Here is a 21,222-nt window from a genome sequence, read left to right as displayed (position 1 = left end):
ATTTACTGATTTCTGTACTATTGATTTTATTATTATTGATTTGCTTGTACAAAATTTTTTATTGATTCATTATTATTAGAGGACCCATTTAATTATACTCCATTTGATCCTAAGCACTCTGAATCTAGTTGTGCTGGATGCGGTGGTTGTCCACCTTGTTGGAGGACGTCCTCGGTTACGATAAGTATCGTGTATAGGTCTCTATTCTAAAATTTTCTTGGTCCATCTTCCATCTTTGAGTCTGGCAACATGTTCTGCCCAGTTCCATTTTAGCGTTGTAATACTTTTAATTGCGTATAACATCAGTTTTTCTCCAAACTAGTTAATTTTCAACTCTGAGGGATATATTCAACACTGACCTCTCCATTGCTCTCTGTGCAGCTTTTGTATCTTATTGATTACTCTTCTGGTAAAATTCAATATTTATTACACGTGCCTCTAGTATGTATAATATAAATTTATTCTTTTGTGTTCGATTGCATCTTATGCCGTTGTTCTTATAATACGTATATACAGCTATATTTAATCACTTGCTTGTAATGTTCTTGTATACCTGAGGGTCACAATGAATTATTTTGTGAGATTTTAATCTTTCTATTATTTTTGACTCTATAAAATGTTTCACCTCTTGTAAACAGATTCTTGGTTATAACTTAACTGTTGGGTTTTATATCTTTGTCGTATCGCAATTAATTTATAGTTATTAAGGGTTTATTAGAATTTATTAGATTTATAGATTAATTAGAATTAAACGTATTTATACTATCTGCCTTATTTTATTTGCTTTAAATCGACTTTTATATGCTCTCAGGTGTGCATTGTAAACATTGGCATTTAAAATAAACAAACTTTTTATGATTAAGATTATACATATTTACTTACCCATAGCACATCCGTTGATGAGTGCCATTGCTGAATAAGATAGATAGTCGTGGCAAAATCCGGCCGAACCAATAGCTATGGTCATAACTATCATACAAATATTATTAACAAGAAGAGTATTTACTTTGGGAAAATCTGCTACAAATCCACAAATTATACGGCCCACTGTGTTGGTTATACCCATGAAAGATATAAGTAGAGATGCTTTTGATTTGTCTATGCCCTAAAAATAGAATTATTACGCTACAAATTAATCCAGTAGTATAAGATTTATTGTGTTTTGTTTTAATACATGGGACATCATCTTTAAGAAAAAACCTTAAATTTCCTACGCGATTTAAATATGATATAGTGACCACGACAAAAACAAACAAAAGATATAATGTTGTACCAACTTGAAATTAGCAAATCACGAAAATGTGAAAATGGTATACCTTCCACTAATTCACCAAAAATTTAAAGATCTGATCGTTCGTCACAAAACAGAACTAGTAGATTGGTATAATCTGTTTAACACAAAATTATAATAGATCTTAATCTGAAGCTATTTTCCTGTGGAATCTTAATGTAATTTCTATTTTTATTACGAATACTCCACAATTTAACATATTTTGTTTTTTGTTACTTGGTGAAAAATTCTTCTAATAATTTAATTTTATCTGACATATTAATAATTTAGACATATATTATACATTTTAAAGTTTACGTGATTTTAAAGACGACTTTAAAATGATATTGCCAATATTGTTATGTTGCGTTCCTGGGACGACTTTATCGTAAGATAGTTCATTCGATTACATGAAATTATCTTTAACTTGAGAATAACCGGCAGAAAAATCATAGCATGTGATTCGTCTATAAAAAGACAACCACACATTTACTCTCAGTAGACACCAAATTCTGATTTTATATATATGTTTTTTAAAAACATAATTGATGGATTCTCGATATGTTATTGACTTACTGATAGTAACATTTCCTTTTTATTAATTTCTTCCTTTAAAATGGGCAATCAGATCTTACTACATTCTACCGAGGAATTTGCGACGCAATTGGTCTCATTTAGCATAATGAGAGCCGCTTCTTTGATTTTTTTGTTTTTACCATATGTTTCTTTTAGGAGTATACTTGAATCGTTCCATTGAACCCTATGTTCACCTTACCATGCATGTTTACATATTTGAGAGCTATGAAATTATCTATTTTTAATATAAGATTGATGTTCACTTATTCTAACTAATAATGGTCGATTCTTAAAAATGCCTTATTTATAAACGACAAAGGATAATTATTTTTTAATAAAACATATGTTAACAAATATTTCTCCTATAATAAAAAAAGTAATTGCATTGTAATGGATGATGTTAAATGTTTACGCTTTTACATTCTAAAATTAAAGGCAACAATGGATTTTACACCTCCAATTTTGAAAATGGTACAAATAAAGTTAAATTTAAAGCAAGACCTAAATATTTCTTACAAGGTTTTAGTTTGATTCGTAACTTCTGAGGGTGGAATTTCAGCAACATATATTGCTCAAGTTCGAGGACATACAGTGAGCTTCCTATCTATTTTCTGAACTATTAAACTTAAATTAATAATTTTATACTTAAATTATATTTTCAACGACGTCATATGACAAGTAACACTTCATTTAAAAGCTCTCTTATTACTCAGTAAGTTTCTAAATAATTACATCATGTTATCACTTGATTTCAAAATAGCGACCGTCTAATTTTCAGAGACTACTGTGAAAAAAAAAAAGATGGTACAGTGGACAGATGGTACAGCGAAGTTTATTATTTATATATTATTTATATTTTTAACAAATCTATCTTATAACTAAAACGCTAAGCCCTTTTCTTGTCCACCACTTTACTCAAAAACCATATTAGATAATTAAAATATTTTTTCGGAATATTATTAGTATTACGTATGAGATTGTCAAGATATACTTTTGGTACAAAAATTCAGTTCCGGTTTTAAGATGGCCGGAAGTTAAAATTTACTTTAAGTTTTAGACCCCACAATGTATATATGGATCGAAAGGTCTCGTCGAGACGAATCTAAATATGTACTTCCGGTTGCGATCCGACACCGGAAGTAACCCGAAACGCGCATAAAACGTCAAGGTAGAGCAAATCTGACACCGGATTCGTGATCAGCATGCAAAATTAACTGCTAAATGATATCCATGTCGACATTTGATGAACTAAAAATTGCATTCCGGTTTTGAGGTCGACTTCCAGTTTCGTTTTTATTAGTCAAATCAATAGAGAATTCAACGTAGAGTTCAAAAATGTAAGTTCACGAAATTATCATTTATAGTTTTTGAGTTATTGATAAAAATATTTTTACTTCCGGTCATTGTATATATTGTATATTTTTCTCGCAAAATAAAAATTTCATTTAAAAAACTCGATGTCGAGTTGATCCGCTAGTTATATTATAATAAAATAATTCGATAAATTATTATGATTGCTCCTAACTCTACGTGCTAACGTATTAACAAAGCATACGTTGTTTACTTTTGACAGTCCTGTCAAATTCAGACGAAGTATTAAATTAATATTAAAATATAAATAATAAAAAAGAATCATTTGATAGTAAATTTAATTATTATATAAACTAAATAAGATGGTTAAAAATAATAATTGTATTGATATGAAATTATTTTACAGCGAGAAGTGTCAATATTGTTATTAATTGGATGTCACTTATGATTTTTGAATTTGGACAATCGTTACGAATCGAATCTTCTATTGACAGATATTTTTTAAATTTTTTACTTATCATTTAATGTTTGTATTTTATTAGTTATTTTTCATGCAGTATTTAATTAAAACCTGCTTAGAGTAAATATATGATAACTAGAAACGAAGTTTTTTTCAGAATCTCTTTCGAGTAGGTATTAAAAAGGATTGGCAAGATTTCAAAATCAACCATTGAACTTCAATTAAGTCCGAGTGTCTTTTTCCCTCCCAAAACACTTCTTTGCCTGAAAGCATACTAATTGACAAAAGAGCTTCTAAATGATGTACCACTTAGTATCATTAGTCACATAGCATCATTTAAGAACGAATTCAATGACGTCATACTTTTGACAGATGTGCGGAATAAATGAATTTATTTTTTGGAGCATTTTGGATTAAAGCGTAAGACTACCAAATTATTAGATGTAGTCCATACTTTTCCAATTGTCGCCATTAAACATAAGTGGTAGCCATTTTAAAAAAGCGCGATAGCAGTGGACAAAAACATATGAGTGACAAAAGAAGTTTCAGATGATATATCACTTGGCATATAATTCCATTTACAATAATTTTACAAAATGGTGCCTGTCCGCATATTTTAATGATTACGTCAATGAAATATCATAAAAATAATGTAGAATCACGTACATAATATCACAACTAATTTTTATTTTTTCCTTCTTTTTAGATGTATTAAGATAAGGTTATCCTTTTCTACTAACAGTTATTGAATAGATAATACATGTAATAATTAGCTATGAAGTGTAAAAACGAAAAAATTCAGCAGTAGACAAAAAATATGGAGGATACGTGCTCGTACCAGACCTAAGTACGAAGATGTAAGAAAAAGGAAAATTAAAAAAAATTGGGAAATAAGTCCGGTTATACAAATAGACTAACTCATAATGCGACGTTTTCAAAGAATAACTTATCTGAAGAAGAACAACAAAAATAAAATTGCAAATTTTTGTTGTAATTTAGATGAGATATTTTAAATACATGACATTTTTATTGTTCTTTTTAGTAGTTTATGGTTATTACTCATGTCTAGGCCGAGTTTAGATTTGTAGGTCTATGCCAAAGATATTAAACGGTTAGTTATCGATAAAATTGCAAATATTGTAACCTTCGCCGTTTCTTTAGATCGATTACGTAACTAGTAAAAATCGGTATAGACATTCGAACAAGGAGAAAGTAAAGAGATAGGATTTCGAATGCTGATTGCTGATGTATGTAGGAGGTGAACAGAATTTTTTTTTATATTACGAGGGTTTCTCTGTACATTTTAGTAGTAGATTTATACAGTAATTTTAGAAGATTGTGAAAAACACTCAGAATGTTTTATGATATGTATAAATCATATGGCCGACATTACAAAATTGTAGCAAAACGTTTTTTGAACAGTGATGGAAGATATGACTACGTTCTTGATGACCTAACTTTGGCTTCATTTTTGTCAACCTTGTAATTTTTAAGATATGTATCAAACCTATTATCTTGCGAAAATTATATAAAATAGAGTGAAGCAAAATGGTCACTGTAACATTTTTTTAGACTAAAAATAATAATTATAAGATGTTGGAGAACTATATAGATGTAAAGAAAGCCCTGAAGAGAAAGATTTCGCAACAAAAGACATGAGAGATAATGAAATAGGTATACCAACATGTGATGAATATTTACAAATCATTAAAAAAATTAAACAGTAAAAATACCTGGTCCAGATGAACTTCCAAAGAAGCTAATTAAAAACAGAGGAGAAAAATTAATAACAAGTATCTATTACCTAATAGTTAGAATATGAGAAGCAGAAGAAATGCCCGAGGATTGGAAAGAAGATAAAATTATACCAACATTTAAAAAAGGAGAAGTGACAAACTGTAATAACTATAGATGAATATCTCTACTACTGAGTACAACATACAAAATTCCAACAACCCTTATCAGACAAAAACTCACAGAGAAAAAAAAACTGGGGACTACCAGCAAGGATTCAGGTAAGGCAGATCCACTACAGATGCGATCCACATAATTACATAAACATTTGAGAAATGCCACGAACGCAACATAGAAATTCACATCCTCTTCGTAGACAAGCCTTTGACTGTATTGGAAGAAATAAATTATTTAATGAAATAAAAAATTAAGATATACCGGCAAAGTTAATCAGATTAGCAAAAATGACTAAGACAATGTGCCTCACAGATAATGAAGAAAAATTAACAATATTCGAAAGGAAAATTCTCAGAATTATGGGATCAATAAGAATAGAAAACGGAGAAATGAGAAAAAGAATGAACCATAAACTAAAAGATATAATGAAGGAAGAAGATATAGTTAGATAAATTAAAGCATACAAATGGAGATGACTGTGACACATAGAGAGAAGGAAAATCGATCTACTGATTTAGAAGGTCACCAGATGGAAGCCAGAAACTGAAAGACCAAGGAGAAGACTCAGAGGGAGATGGGAGGACCAGGTCGTGAGAGATATTAAAATCCTGAAAGTGAGAAATTGGAGGGAACTATGCACAGATCGAAATGAGTGAAGAAAATTGTAACAAAAGTCAAGTCATACAACAAACTCAGACAATGCACAAGAATAATGTGGAGTGATTCACCCCAATAAGCAAATCTGCGATCTCTAAGTAAGAGCGGCGATCATTCTATCAGAAATGAAAGGCCTTGAAGATGATGATGCCTCTATTTTCTTTACCATTAATATTAAACTATGCTATTTAAATATATATTTTTAATGGCTCTCGTATATTTGGACTACCTTATAGCCACTGTTAGTGTTTGTTTAATTTGAAAGAAAACATTAATTATATGCTATTTCTGAATCGTCAAGTTTAAAAGTGCAATGTTAAAAATGATTTTGCAATATTGATAGAGTTTAATGGTTTTATTTACTGCTGCAAATAAGATGTTTTGTAATTTCTAAGATAATTCTAATTATTTTGATTAAGCATCTAGTTCTCTGTAATTAACAATAATATTTAGGAAATTCTATTAATTCTGAAATGCTAAATGACGACGGTCTATGTAAGCATGTGATAAATAAACGTGATCTATCAATCCAAAGTGCAATAACTATTTATTATTAAATATTGCAATATAAAAATAAAGTATTGTAGCTCTTTCTTATCTTCTTAAGTTTATGCATGGTAATTCCTAAACTAAATGTGTAAAAACAAACCAACAAAAATCGTTTTCTATATTTATTTTATACTGACGAATATCAAATAATCGGCAGTAAAAAATAATCACGCTCTTACAAAAGGAACAGAAGGGAAGAATACAGGAACGACCAAAGCAATGGAAAAGGTAAATATCCAAGTTGTAGGCGCATGGCTCAATATGAAAAAATATAAAATTGATTTATTAATTCCACAAGAAACAAAGGACTCTACACTGGGGTTTAAATAGGATGTAATTAATTTTTGGCTAATTTTCTGATATAATCTACGGAGAAGATACAGAAGTATAACCATTATCAATTCTTACACCTCGACGGAAAAAAAGACGGAGAAGAAAAGGCACAATTTTAGTAGACTTATTTAAATCAGCTATATCGAAATTACTAATTTAATGGAAATAAGCCACAATTGAAATTTAAAATAAGTTTATTGACATTTCAATCTCCACTTAGGAAATTGTTCTCAAAATACAAACATGAATAAATTAAACGAATTTTGTTGTTTGTTACTTGGTGAAAAATTCTTCTAATAATTTAATTTTATCTGACTCATTTATATTGACAGTTTAGACATATATTATACATTTTAAAGTAGACGACTCTAAAATGATAATGTTAATGCTGAGTTGCGTTCCTGGGACTACTTTATTGTAAGATAGTTCATTCGATTACATGAAATCAACTTTAACTTGAGAATATCCGTCAGAAAAAATAATAACATGTGATTTGCCTTTAAAAAGACAAACATGCCATGATGACAGTAAAATTTTCCTGTTAGTGATTCCATAGGAATCATGAGGAAAAAACCTCATAATACTGTCCCAACATGGTAAGTATTTGGTGTTAAATTTAGTTTACTCTCAATAAACACCAAAATCTGATTTTATATTTATGTTATTTAAAAACATAAATGATGTATCCTCGATATGTTACTGACTTACTAATAGTGGTATTTTCCTTTTATTAACTTCCTCTTTTAAGATGGGCAATCAGATCCTACTGCATTCTGCCGAGGAAATTAGTCTCATTTAGCATAATTAGAGCAGCTTCTTTGATTTTCCCTTTTTACCAGCTGTTTCTTTTAGGACTATACTTGACTCTTGTATTAAAAACAGAGAATTTGATAGTTCTCAAATATGTAAACACGCATGGAAAAATGTACGTAAGGTTCAATGGAATGATTTAAGCGTAGAACACTATTCAGAGCCAAAAATATCCATAAAATGACGTGGAGATCATCAAATGGTAAAACAGAAATCCAAATTGATCATGTGCTAGTTGAAAGCAAACATTTGAATAGGCTAGGGCATCTGGAGCCAATAAAGGAGTAAATTTTAAATAAATGGATGGCATTAAAATATCAGAATCAAAAAAGAAATAGGAGCAGACCAAGATAAGATGAAGGCGATGAGAAGCAACTATGCAAAATATTAGAAAGACAAAAATAAATAACTAGAATATACAAGTGACCGACAGAGGCAAGTGGAAAAAATTACGCAGCTATAGGAATACTATATATTTATCTATACCTGAACTTATTGTACTTACATCTTTTACTGCAGCCTCGACCAAGAAATCAAAGGGAATGTACAAAGCCATAAACCCTACTACGTTAGATAGTGCTATGATAATAAATACTCGGTCGGTCATCAAACTGAAATCCAGCAATTCGGTAAAAACTTTGGTGATTCCAGAAAGAGCTTTTCCACCTGAAACAGAAAGATATTAATAATACTAAAGAGAGCATAATTCGTCAAACTTTCCGTGTATGAATCAGTATCAATAGAGTTTATTTCTGCAACTTTATTTCTGCATATCTCTGCTACATTTATGGCTGATACAAATTCACACAGAACAGCCGGCGAATGTGTTTTGCTTATTTCCCACTTTAAGTGGATAGCTACAAAAGTACCATCTACTTTGAAGGCCATAGACGAAAACGATTGAATAATATCGTTTTTTACGGAATTTGCTATTTGCTGCAGTTTTTAAACTTTTTTATTTTGTATTATTCGATGGGTTTTTGACATAACATCGTAAGCGACAATAAAGTATAAAATGCTTTTTTGGTCTCATATGATTGTTGGAGTTGTTCTACATCAGTTCTCATAAAACATCGTAAGCTAAACGTACTTGATGTAGCACAATAATGTTTTATTTCGTATCGTAAGCACCAGTTGATCCCTACAAAACATCTTATGTGACATGAATTCGTGTCGGATACGATGGAGTGGAAGGCGTTTACGATAACCGACTCTGGATTGCTGATAATAGTTTTCGCCGAAATAAAACGGTTAGTAGTAGGTAATAACCACGTGTATAAAGTGTATCAACATAAAAATTTACAAATTAATCGTTATTATTGTTATGGTGGTTATTTACAAGATTATTTGTGTGCCATTTTTTATTATTCTGGTGAGTTAAATGCTTAATAATTATTATTTTATTGATTGGTATTGTACAAAACTTTTGTAGGTTAAGTATGGCTTATTCTTCAAGAGGTTATAAAATCCTAATGGCATTGGAGAATGCTGAAAAGAACAGTGTTGCAAAAGCTTTAGAAAACATTGATAATTCTGCCATTGTTGAAAATATCGAGACTGATTGCCCTGTTTTAAATATTTCTAATCATCTTGATAACACATATACTTCTAGTAAATCATTGGATTTAAAAGAGTTGGTTGACATTGCTAACATTCCGATTATTCTTGTAGAGGATAGTATGAACGCCATCGTTTCTGAAATGCAATCTGATAAAGATGATTATGATAATTCTCTACCTGAAAAATATAATATTTACCAGTTGAATCAAATTTATAAAACTTATAAAAACACCAAACAAAGACGTTTGGTAAATTATTCGAGTTTTGATTCGGAAACATCTCTGCCTTTTGCCAATAATTCCCAGAAATAAAAAAAAATAAATAAATAAAAGGTTTGACTCCGATTATTCTTTCCAAGAAAACAAGGATTCTAATTTTTTCTTTTCAAGCTCTGATTCTGATTACGACATTTCTGCCAAATTTTTAGATAAGGTAGGCGATGCTGATGTAAAAAAGCAAAAAAATAATAATAAAAAACATGCCAAGTCTGCTGAAAAGGTGTTTGGTTCCACAAAATCTGTTCAGGAAAACCCATACAAAAAAAAGCATGTCAAAACTCATGTGCCAAAAATTTCACTGAACAACAACTTCATGAGATCTTTGAATTTTAATGGGGGTTGGGTACCTATCAAAAACTTTACTGTATGTGAAAGAAAAAACAATTAAAAGAAGGCGAACAGGCACTGAATCAAGAAGAAATCGAACATTTAAATATTTTATTGCATGGGATGGAACAAAAGTCGCAGTATAAAAACATTGCGCATATCCCAAATGACTTTAAGATACACCAAAGATAATGCACTTGCCGAAACATTTGCTAAAAAGGATGAAAGAGGCAGACATGATCCTGTTCACAAAAATAAAGTTCTAGATAAAAATTCACGAATTTATAAACCAGTTACCAGCAGTACCCTCTCATTACTGCAGAGCAAGTACATCTAGAAAATATTTGCCTACTGAGTTAAGAAATGTATCTTTTTTATATAGAATTTTCGTAAAGGATCAGGAAGAAAACGATAATCTGCAAAGAAAAACTGTTTCTTTAAAAGTATTTCGTGACATTTTTCATAAGGATTTCAATATTGGTTTTCATTTACCAAAGGACAAATGTAGCATGTGTGAGTCAAAAAAGGATAAAGATATTACGTTTACAGCAGAAGAAATAGCAAAACATGACAACCATTTGAAAGATAAAGATGAATGCAAATCACAATTTCTTTCAGATCAAAAACTTTCAAAGCAAGATACTATATAAAAATTCACATTCAGATGGCAGCGTTCCAGAGATAGGCCTGTACTTTCTATATGCCAGAAATAACTACACTGTTGTCAGTTTTTAATCGTACCTACAATCGTACGTTATGGGCCGGCTCCTATAAAAGAATTATAATTTCGGAAATATTTATGAATGTGAAACGGAAAAATACTACATTTTTTTAATTATATAATTTTTCTGTTGGTATTTTAAAAATAGAAAGTTATATTTCGGAAATCTGGTCTTTTCGGAATTATATCTTCTGTTCAAAATTGTTTACAATTCGTGGAAATGAAATAATTATTTGTATAATCCGTTTTTGATCTTAATGTCCTTTTAATGACACACTTTCTCTACCTGCATTTACAGTTACAGACATTAAAAAATAATTTAGAATTAAAAAAATATACCTATTTATAAATTCAAAATTATTGTCTAATGCCAGCAATTATAAATTCAGGTAAATACTTGAGAGTCATTAAAAGAATTTTCAGTTGATATCAGACGTTTGTGTCGTGTCAGTGTCAAAATGGCCGCGAGTGTAATAAAATTCAAAAACGGTAATTTGTTAAATAGTGAATGCAAAAAAATAGTGTTAAATGTTTTTAACTATTTATCAAACAGTAATAATGATAAAAGTGTATCAACAATAGTGCGGGAAGTTTCTGCTATGACTGGAGTCTCTGAGCGAACGATATTCCGATATAGAAGTGAAAGTAAAAATGGTCCACTCGTAACTCCTATAAGAAAAAAAAGAACCGGTTATTTGAATAGTCGTGAGAATAGATATGATGAAGCAACTCGGTCTAGAATAAGACAAGTAGTGCACGGTTTTTTTATGGACAATATTCCTCCAACCCTTGACGTAGTACTAGAAAAAAATTAAGCAAATGGAGCATCTTCCGAATTTTTCCAAGAGTACGTTGAGAAGACTATTGCACGACATGGGTTTTATATATGGCAAACAAGGTAGAAATTCAATATTAATAGAAAACAAGAAATAGTCGCTTGGAGGCGTCACTATCTCCGGGAAATAAAGAAACTGAGGAACGAAGGAGCCAATATCATTTATATGGACGAATCATGGGTTAATACTGAAATAACCAATGGGCAAGTATGGCAAGATACAACAATAAAAAATAGCCGACAGGCTTTCGTAAATGGACTTACCACAGGTTTAAAAACTCCGACCGGAAAAGGACCAAGATTTGTTTTAGTCCATGCAGGAAACAAAGACGGATTTGTTGAAGGTGCTGACATCACTTTTCTTGCCAAATAAGGTGCTGAAGATTACCATGAAGAGATGGACGGAGATCTATTTGAAAAATGGTTTGAAGAGATGTTAATACCGAATCTCCCAAAAAATAAAAAGAATGTCATTATCTTGGACAATGCATCTTATCACTCTAGGAAATTAAATTTTCCCAAACAATATTGGGTGAAACGTCAAATTAAGGAGTGGCTCTATGAAAAGGACATTTATTTTGAAGAAGATTACTTAAAAAATGAACTTCTGGAAACTGCTAATGTATTTAAAAATATTTATGACAAATACAAAATTGATTGTATTGGTGAAAAATACAGGAATCACAGTGACGAACAATGCCGCGTAGATGTACATATCTTAAGACTTCAGCCTTATCACTGTGAACTGAACCCAATAGAAATGGTGTGGAGTGAAGTGAAACGGTACGTGTCCTCTAAGAATTCAAGTTTCAAACAAAACGACGTTAAAACATTGATTTATGAAGGTTATGATAAAGTACAGAACAATGGACATTGGAAAAATTACGTCAACCATGTTATAAAATTGGAGAATAATTTTTGGACAGTAGACAACATTCAAGATGACATTGAACCTATTAGAATTTCATTAAACGATGACTCTGAAGATGAACTAGATTATGAAAATGAAGATGATTGAAAATTGTTTTTCGGGGGTATTCTTTTCTCAGTAAAGGTAATAAAATATTTAGTTGATCTGGTTGAAATGTAGCACACTTAAATAACTCATTAATCGACATAATTTCAAGTAGTTATATTAGACGTCATTATGCAAAAAATAAAGTTATGAACATTTAATAAATTAGTGCACAATTGAGGCCCCTAGAACACAAGGGGTGTAAGTGCCAAAAACAAAGTTTTGAAAAATCTTTGTTCAAAGTTCGATATAAATTTAAAAACCTAGGTAGCACTTTTTCAGTTTTCAGCATGTTTTCAATGACATGTAATTTTTGATGGTGTTATTGTTGTTAATGTAGAAAGTTTGAAGCCAAAAGAGTACGTGCCTGTTGTTAGATATCAGTTGCTAAGTGATAAGCAACTGCACTTACACCCTTGTGTTCTAGGGGCCTCAATTAGGGGTTTTTTGCAATTATCTCAGTCATTTGTTTATGTATTTTAATTTACAAACTAAAAAATTAAAAAACTGTTTAAGATCTGCAACATTTATTTGAAACATTTTTCCCTAAAATGCACAAAAAGGAACAAAATAGGCAAAAAAATGATTTTTTCCAAACTTCATCTTTGTTTAAAAAATAAACAAAGCAAAATTGGCTGTAATTCTTCAAGGAATTATCATCAGTTATCCCTTATCTACCGTTTAGAACATTAAAAAACCTGTAGAATATTTTTCATATTTTTTTCCCTATTAACTGCGGTATTATGTATAAAAGCATTTTAGGAATTATTACCATTTATTTCATTCACGAATTTTCTATTAACAACTTTAGCTTACCTAAACATATCTTAGTTTACCGTGAGTTTGGCCCTGCTTATTTTACAAAAGTAGCAAAACTTACAATGGCAGTAGAATTGGCAACGCTGTTATCCTATATCCGTACACTGCCATCTCAACGTGACTTTATCTTTAGTTATTTATGTGTTAGTTTTGATCTTAAAAAAGTTTTAAACACCCCTCACGGAGACAACTTACTTTTGTATTATTCTAGTAAATATGCTATGTACAACGAAACTGTCTATGAAAGTGGAAGCGAAGACGCTTTTTGCTACCTCTGGGGTGAAACAGATGGTAATCGTGGTAGTAATGAGATGATAGATGAGAGGAAATATGTCAAAACAGTGGCTTTGTATTGTGACAGTTGTGCTGGTCAAAATAAAAATACCAATAGCCAAAGGTAAGACTTATAAAGTGGTTATTTTTAACTTGTAATACTATTGTTACTACCTTTTTTAGGCAGAAGAAATACAACGCAAGAGTTCAAAATTCTATATCCATCTCCTTTAAGTATCTTGAATAAAAAATATGATGATCTTAAAAAGCTCTGCGAAAATCGTGTAATTCCCGAAAGATTCTGGAATGAGTATAAAACTTTAAAAGCAAGAACAGATATGCCAGATGCCTTAGCAGAAACAGACGAAGAAGAAACAGAAACGCACATTTTTTTAATATTAATAGTATTCTATAAAATAAAATTTCTGAACTTTCGGTTTTGTTTAGTATTGAATAACTTTTGAGGTAACTTATATTAACAATATACCTTATTGTCGCTTACGATGTTCTGTCAAAAAGTCATCGGTATGGACAAAACATCGTATGTGCATCGTAAGCTACAATTTAAGTAAAAAGTTTGCTTGACAGAACATCGTAAGCGACTAAATAAATAAAATTAATTGTCCATTTTTCCAATTTTGACCTTTAAAACAATACTTGGAAATGTAGAAACCTATGTAATTTTTATTAAATTTCAGTTTGAAAGAAAGTAGTTATTCAAAAAAATCGATTCCTGTAAAATTTGCTTCTTGTCGCTTACGATGTCGATTTCTGTCAAAAACCCATCGAATAGCGTTACTACTTGACTTGATAATGGCAAGTGCGAACTTGGCGAAACTATATATGCTTGCTGTGCTTTTCCGGGTTTTGCTAAAAACTAAAAAAAATTTGTTTTGATAAAAATTATCCTTTTGACGACGTTTCGACAAGTTCGCCCTGGCCATTGTCAAGTCAGGTAGTAACGCTTATTGCTGGTGCTTGAAGTAGACGCTGATGCTAGAATATTGTATAAGTCCTAAAATTCAGTAACGATTTGTGTGTTAAACAACAACTTATTTATACACGACTTTTAGGGAAGCAGTTTTTGGAAAAACAAAACAATTATATATGGCCTGTACTATTTTTCTATATGCTAATTTTGATCAATATTTAAAATAAAAACATTCATTTTCTGTACTTAATTATCAGAATTATATATTGATGTTGTTTATTGTGATGCTGTGTTACTTGATACAAATATTTTTATAATTAAGAGACATCTTATTAATTCATTGATGAGTTTACCCATACTTTTCTTCACAATAAAAAACCTAATTATTTATATAGTTCAATAGTTCAGTTGTACATGAAGTTCAAAGTATGAAACAATATTTTCTCTCCAATATCCTTCAATTGTTATTTTTACAAAAAGTTATCACTTTATTATCTACTTTAGCATTTCAAAATAAGTATCGATTGTTACTGGTTAAAAGTAAAACCACATTAAAAGTATTTTTGTTTTTATATTTTTCAAAATGAATAACTTACGTCAAATTACAGCAATCTTATTTTCTTATTCTAAAAATACATTTTAAATTTTTAAACAAAAACAGTTAATGCTCAGATAAAAAAACAAAGTTGATCTGTAGCTTTTTATATTTACAAAACAGACACCAATAATTGGAAGTAAACTAAAAATTACCATTTCTAATAAGTTCGCCAGCTTTCAGTTTTTTTAATGGAACGCAGGCGCAGTGTGAATATTATTGTTTACTTTTATTTACTTCTTCATCGTCTGTAGTTGTTTTATTCGATTTGTGTTTTGCTGTTTGCTCTAAAGACTGAAACGATAGTCTAGTAATGTTCCTACACAAAAAGGGGACAAATGAGACCCAAAGAATTATATACCTATATCGTTGCTCAGTCCAGAGTACAAACTGTTAGAAATTTTACCTACCGGTTGACTCACAAAATGAATTTAAAAAAAAAATAAACCAACTGGTAGAACAGGTTGGCTTCCGCAAATAATATAGTACATCAGACCATCTGCTGACAATGACAACATTGATAAAGAAGGCAAATAACTACCAACTACTCGTATTTCTTACCTTCGTAGAATATGAAAAAGCATTTGACATTATCGAGATGTAGGTCATAGAACAACCTATTAATAATTGTAGAATATATTCGAGATATACGCAACTTACACGTAATATATATGAAAACACGACTATGACAGTACAACTAGACGAAAATATACAAATCCCATTTCTATTAAGAGTGTAGTTCGAAAAGGCGACATAATATCTCCAAAGCTGTTTATTCTAGCCCTGGAAGACGTTTTTAAAAATACAAATTGGTCAACATATGGCACCATTGTTAATGGTAAGAACTTAAACCACTGCAGATTCGCTGATAATATCGTTATTATAGCGAGCACATTCGAGAAATTCGACAGCAAACGTATAACTACAAATAGCAATGATATAGAATAAGTCCAAGAATATATCTACCTAGGCCAAATCCTGACACTTGACAAAGATAACCAAAGAGTGGAAATCACTAGATGAGCAAGACTCGCATGGACAGCATTTGAAAAACTCAGTTGGATATTTAAGAACGGAAAAATACCTCAATACTTGAGAAGCAAAGTGTTGAACCACTGCTTCGTTTTTATCGTGACATATGGATAAGGATATCAAGCCTGGACAAAAGAAATGAGATGGGCAGATGGCATGAAAAAATAACTGAAACAAATTGGAAGTATGTTACTCAGTTAAGAGATCGATTGAAGGAGTTGGGAGGGGCATGTTTAAAAAAATAGACGATAGATGACTGAGAAGACGAAGAAGAAGTGTTTTGCTTTCATTATTTTCTAATTGAATTCCATTGGCCTTACACTAGATAGTAGTATATATTTTTGTTTGACTACTTTCTAACAGTGCGTGCTCTTCCAGTTAAGCTGGAGAAGTTTAATTTTACTTATATATTCTAGTTTTTTTTATTTCAATTGTGTGTTCCAGGCGGAACTTCTTTTAATAATAGGCCTTATATTTATATTAAGAACTCACTGTACCCGAATGTGGAGCAAATATGTACCCATATTGCTTGATATTCATGGAACATGGGGTGTACAAAAGAACAAAAATAAGAAATAAAAGCAGGAGACTATAAGAAGAACCTAAAAACTACCAAAATTACTTATCTTAACTAAAATAACTTCCAACAGAAGAAATAATTACCAGTTCTTTTAACATCTTGATTGAAACTTACATTTAAATATACAGTAGGTTAAAGGAGGTTAATCTGGGAATCAAAAAATGAGGCTCATCAACACAAGAGAGCAGGATTTGACACTAGCAAGGTTATCATATCAGAGAAACGTAAAACTACCGCTTAAGAAAACTGATGAGACACAAACTGCTAGAAAGACTGCGTCGACCAGAAATACATGACAGAAAATTACAAAGAAGAGCAGGGCTGTAAAATATTATAGCGTAAAAATAAGTAAGTAAAGTGTAAAAATAAGTTACAAAACTGCTGTAATGACAATGATCCCCAAGAATCACACGCACTAAATGGTGTTATAGAATGAAATATAGTCCATAAAAAAGTGCATTAAAAGTTATCGGTGAAATATCATGTACTCATCTTTATAACGGAACTTGACTCATGCCCTATTACTTTGTGTTGATACGTGTCTATCAGTCCTTTAATATCACAAAGGACTTTCTTGAAGAAAACACGGAGTGAAAAGTTTTTAATACTGAAAAAATCTCTTAATCTAAATATGTGTTGATATTGTTCTGAAGCTATTTTCTTGTGGGGCATTTCTAGTTAATGCAATTAATACTTTTATTTGGAATAAGCCACAATTTAAGTTTAGAATAAGTTTATTTTGACGTTTCGATTTCTACTTCGGAAATCTACTTCCCAAAACACAAAACAAAATTTAATTTAATAAATTAAATTTTGTTTGTTGTTATGTACTTGGTGAATTCTGCGAATAATGTGATTCGTTTTTAGAAAGACAACCACGTGCAATAATGACAGTAAAATTTTCCTGTTAGTGATTCCATATTATTTTAAATTTAAATTATGGTTTATTCCCAATAAAAATAGTAATTGAATATGTGTTGATGTATCTTCCAGAAATCAGAAGGGAAGATCTAAACACTAGCAAGTCACTAGGTGACACTAGTCTGTCTGGGTAAAAAAAATAAAGGACTCATAGTTGAGCGTTGAACAATCAAGCTCCAAGTCGGCTGCTGTTGGAGAGCTATAACATATATGCGTATCCAGGTCGACGAATAGTACGAGTTAGAAATGAAAGGCTGCACTGGAAATTCTATTATCTGCTCAATCTTGCTGGTTTTAAAAATTATAATAGGAAGATATATACTTAGGCTGGAAACACTAATAAACCAAGCCTGCGATTATCATTCCCAAGCAGAAGACCAAGGGGGAATTGATACAAGCAAAAAAAATCTCACTTGGGGAGTAAACCTTTCAAGGAAACTGAACTATTACGCCTAGAGGAATAATGTTTAGTTATAAAACATTTGATTTTAACGTTAGATATGTTACAAGTTGAAGATAATGTATTTTTTGGATATTTGTTACCTAGCCTAATTTCATTAATTTATAAATATAACTTCTTGCCCAAACGAAATATGAAGGAGAACATCTAGCAAAAATGTGCATCAAAAGATTAAATATTTGTTTTGATAACAAAGATTACGGGGCTAAATTTTAAGAATAGAAGTTAATTATGGGCATAGCAGATACTAAAAGTAGAGTATGTTTAAACTGCCTGTAAGAAAGTCGTAGGTTTTTATCTAGAGCACAGGACTGCTTAGTGGTATTTAATGAATAGGCAGTGTTTAATACAAATATTTTATGACCAAGTGCCAGAAACAGGTTATATTTCGCCTGAAGTAACAACAGGAAGGGAAGGAGATATAGCAAAACATCGACTTTTTTTTGTAGACAATAAAACAATAAATTTTATTGTTGTGTCACTAAATTTAAAGTATTATATTTTTTGAGAATTTAACAAACGTATAATAAGAAATATTTTATTTGAGGTTTCGACTTCCAATTCGGAAATCGTTTGAAAAATACAATTTTTCGGGACTGCTGGGAAAATAGATTCAGAACAGTGTTTTGGCGTTTTTGTAGTTTTAAGAAACCATTTCCAGAATAAATACGTATCATTTAGCAAATTCCACATTTTAGAATAATTTACATCTCTGTTTTTAGAGTACCGTTCAAAACTCTACTAACAATAGTTTGTAATATATTATTTTCGTCGATATACGAATTATTTTAATGTTAGTCTCTATCAGCATTAAAGCTATAATCTACTTTTAAATAAGTTAAAATATATGTATGAGATCTATAGTGTACACCCAAGGAACAAAAAAGTCTTTAGTTCTACAATTATACAGATATATAAGATCTAAAGACAGATTTACCGCAATAATGATGGTAAATATTTCAAGTTTAGCGCATAAAAAAATTAAATTAAATAGTTGCTTTGTGTACTTACCGTATCTGGATTTATGTTTTGGTATGCTAAGCATACTTTGTCTAAAGTCGTGTAAGGATTTCTGAGACTGAAATTCCTTTAGATTTCTTATAGACCCTGCATACAAAACATCTTGTCTTGCTAATGGTGGTAGTGCTTGACTCTTTTTACTTGCAAGTGACTGTCTGGATGCGGATAAGTCGCCCTGGAAATAAAAAAAGTAGGTTTCATAAGTAGAATATACTGAAAATTATGTAATTTAAAAAAAATCTTTTATTGTACAAAAATAATACGATTTATTATAACCTTACTAAGTTTTTTAATTTAACAAAGTTTCACAATTTCTTAATTATCTAATTTTTTTAATCTATTAATCCAGCACTTAATACGGAACTTGTTTTCCGACTTTCCTGTCTGACGGGTGAAAGTTTTCGGGAAAATTAAAAGGAAAGAAAAACGTCCCAGAACCAAAAAAGTCGCGGAAGAAAATCGTGTCATACTCGGCCTAATGAAGCGATACCTAAAGTTTGGAGAGACTATCTGTCATAAACTTTTTTGTTGACGGACACTATAACTACACTGCGGTCACGAAAAAGAGGCCACCTAGAATTTTGTAAGAATTTTTCAATAACTTTCAAGTTTATACAATTTATTCTATTGTAACTAAATTCCCACAATGCAGAAACACTTTTAAAGTCTTTTAGGCACCGACAAAACGGTGCCGACAGGTCAGTTAAGGGTAATACTAATAAGTTTGCACAATTGATATCACTTTTACAACTTCGGATAATGCACGTGTTGTTTGTACCTTATTTTTCTTGGAATATGGCTATTCTGCTTTTCAAAAACCTTTCACTAGTGTACAGTTGATCGAAGAGTAAACTTGGGCAATTTTTAAATTTAAAACTATAGCTGAGAAATTTGTTAGATCTGTTCAAATTGTTACTTTGATTAATAATTGAATGAGTCAAAGAGAAGTGACCAGACAGCTTTGAGTCAGTCGTTGTATGGTTCAAAAAATTTACCAACGATTCGTAGAGACTGGATCTCACGAACGAACCAGGATCAGGCCCGAGAAAAATCACGACGGCCAGAGAAAACCATTCTTTACAACGCACTTCTTTGCGAAATCGGTTCTTTACAGCTAGATCAATCCAAAACCGTTTTCATAATGCTCACGAGTAAACTTTAAGCACTTCTACCATGAGAAGAAGGTTGAGGGAATTTGGTCTAAGTGCTCGCTGTCCAGCAACAGGACCTTTGTTAACAGCAGCACATCGACAACACCGACTACAGTTTTCTAGAGACCACGAGCATTGGACGATAGAAGATTGGAAAAATGTTTTGTTTAGTGATGAGTCCATGATGGTTCTTTATGGCTCAGATGGTCGCATCAAAACATACAGAAGACGTGGAGAACGATATGCTGCTTGTGTTCGACGAGTACGTGTTGCTTTTGGAGGAGGTTCGGTAATGTTTTGGGCAGGCATTTCATTCGAGGGCCGTACCGATCTCGTATTTATTGATAGAGGAGCGTTGAATGCACACCGATACATTACCGAAATTCTAGACGAGCATGTAATGCCTTTTACTGGGTTTGTCGGCGAAAACTTTATTTTTATGCAAGACAACGCGCGGTCACACATAGCCAGGATGGTAACGCAATATCTGGAAACTGTCGGTGTGCCAAAAATGAACTGGCCGGCTCAAAGTCCAGATTTGAACTCGATTGAACATGTTTGGGACCTACTCAAACGAAGGGTAAGAAACAGAATACCTGCTCCAATAAATCGTGAGCAGCTTCGGTTGTCGCTCATGGAAGAATGCGAAGCTTTTCCTCAAAACGACATCCAGAATTTGATCAATTCAATGCCAAATCGAATGAGGAGTGTAATTACACAGTATTAATAATCACGACTTAATTGTAATTTTATAAAGAAAACAGAAAAAATGTACAATGTTATTTTTTTTTTATTTTTCGATAAAATCATTATTTTGGAAGAAGTTA

The 21,222-nt window shown here is 31.2% G+C and overlaps 1 protein-coding gene across 5 annotated transcripts in view; it reads right to left on the bottom strand.

Annotated features, from left to right (window-relative positions):
• Nucleotides 1-21,222, bottom strand: part of LOC140452616 (monocarboxylate transporter 14-like) — a 165,795-nt gene that overhangs the window by 14,701 nt on the left and 129,872 nt on the right. For all 5 annotated transcript variants that reach the window (XM_072546944.1, XM_072546937.1, XM_072546940.1 and 2 more), the window contains exons 3-5: nucleotides 19,236-19,419; nucleotides 8,383-8,543; nucleotides 883-1,105 (exon numbers count right to left, since the gene is read on the bottom strand). In XM_072546944.1, the coding sequence (XP_072403045.1) occupies nucleotides 883-1,105; nucleotides 8,383-8,543; nucleotides 19,236-19,419 (568 nt within the window). The remainder of the gene's footprint in view (nucleotides 1-882; nucleotides 1,106-8,382; nucleotides 8,544-19,235; nucleotides 19,420-21,222) is intronic.

Source organism: Diabrotica undecimpunctata, chromosome 1 (genome assembly GCF_040954645.1).
Source record: "Diabrotica undecimpunctata isolate CICGRU chromosome 1, icDiaUnde3, whole genome shotgun sequence".
In the NCBI taxonomy this organism is placed as follows: domain Eukaryota; kingdom Metazoa; phylum Arthropoda; class Insecta; order Coleoptera; family Chrysomelidae; genus Diabrotica; species Diabrotica undecimpunctata.
This window is presented reverse-complemented; position numbering and strand designations above follow the sequence as displayed.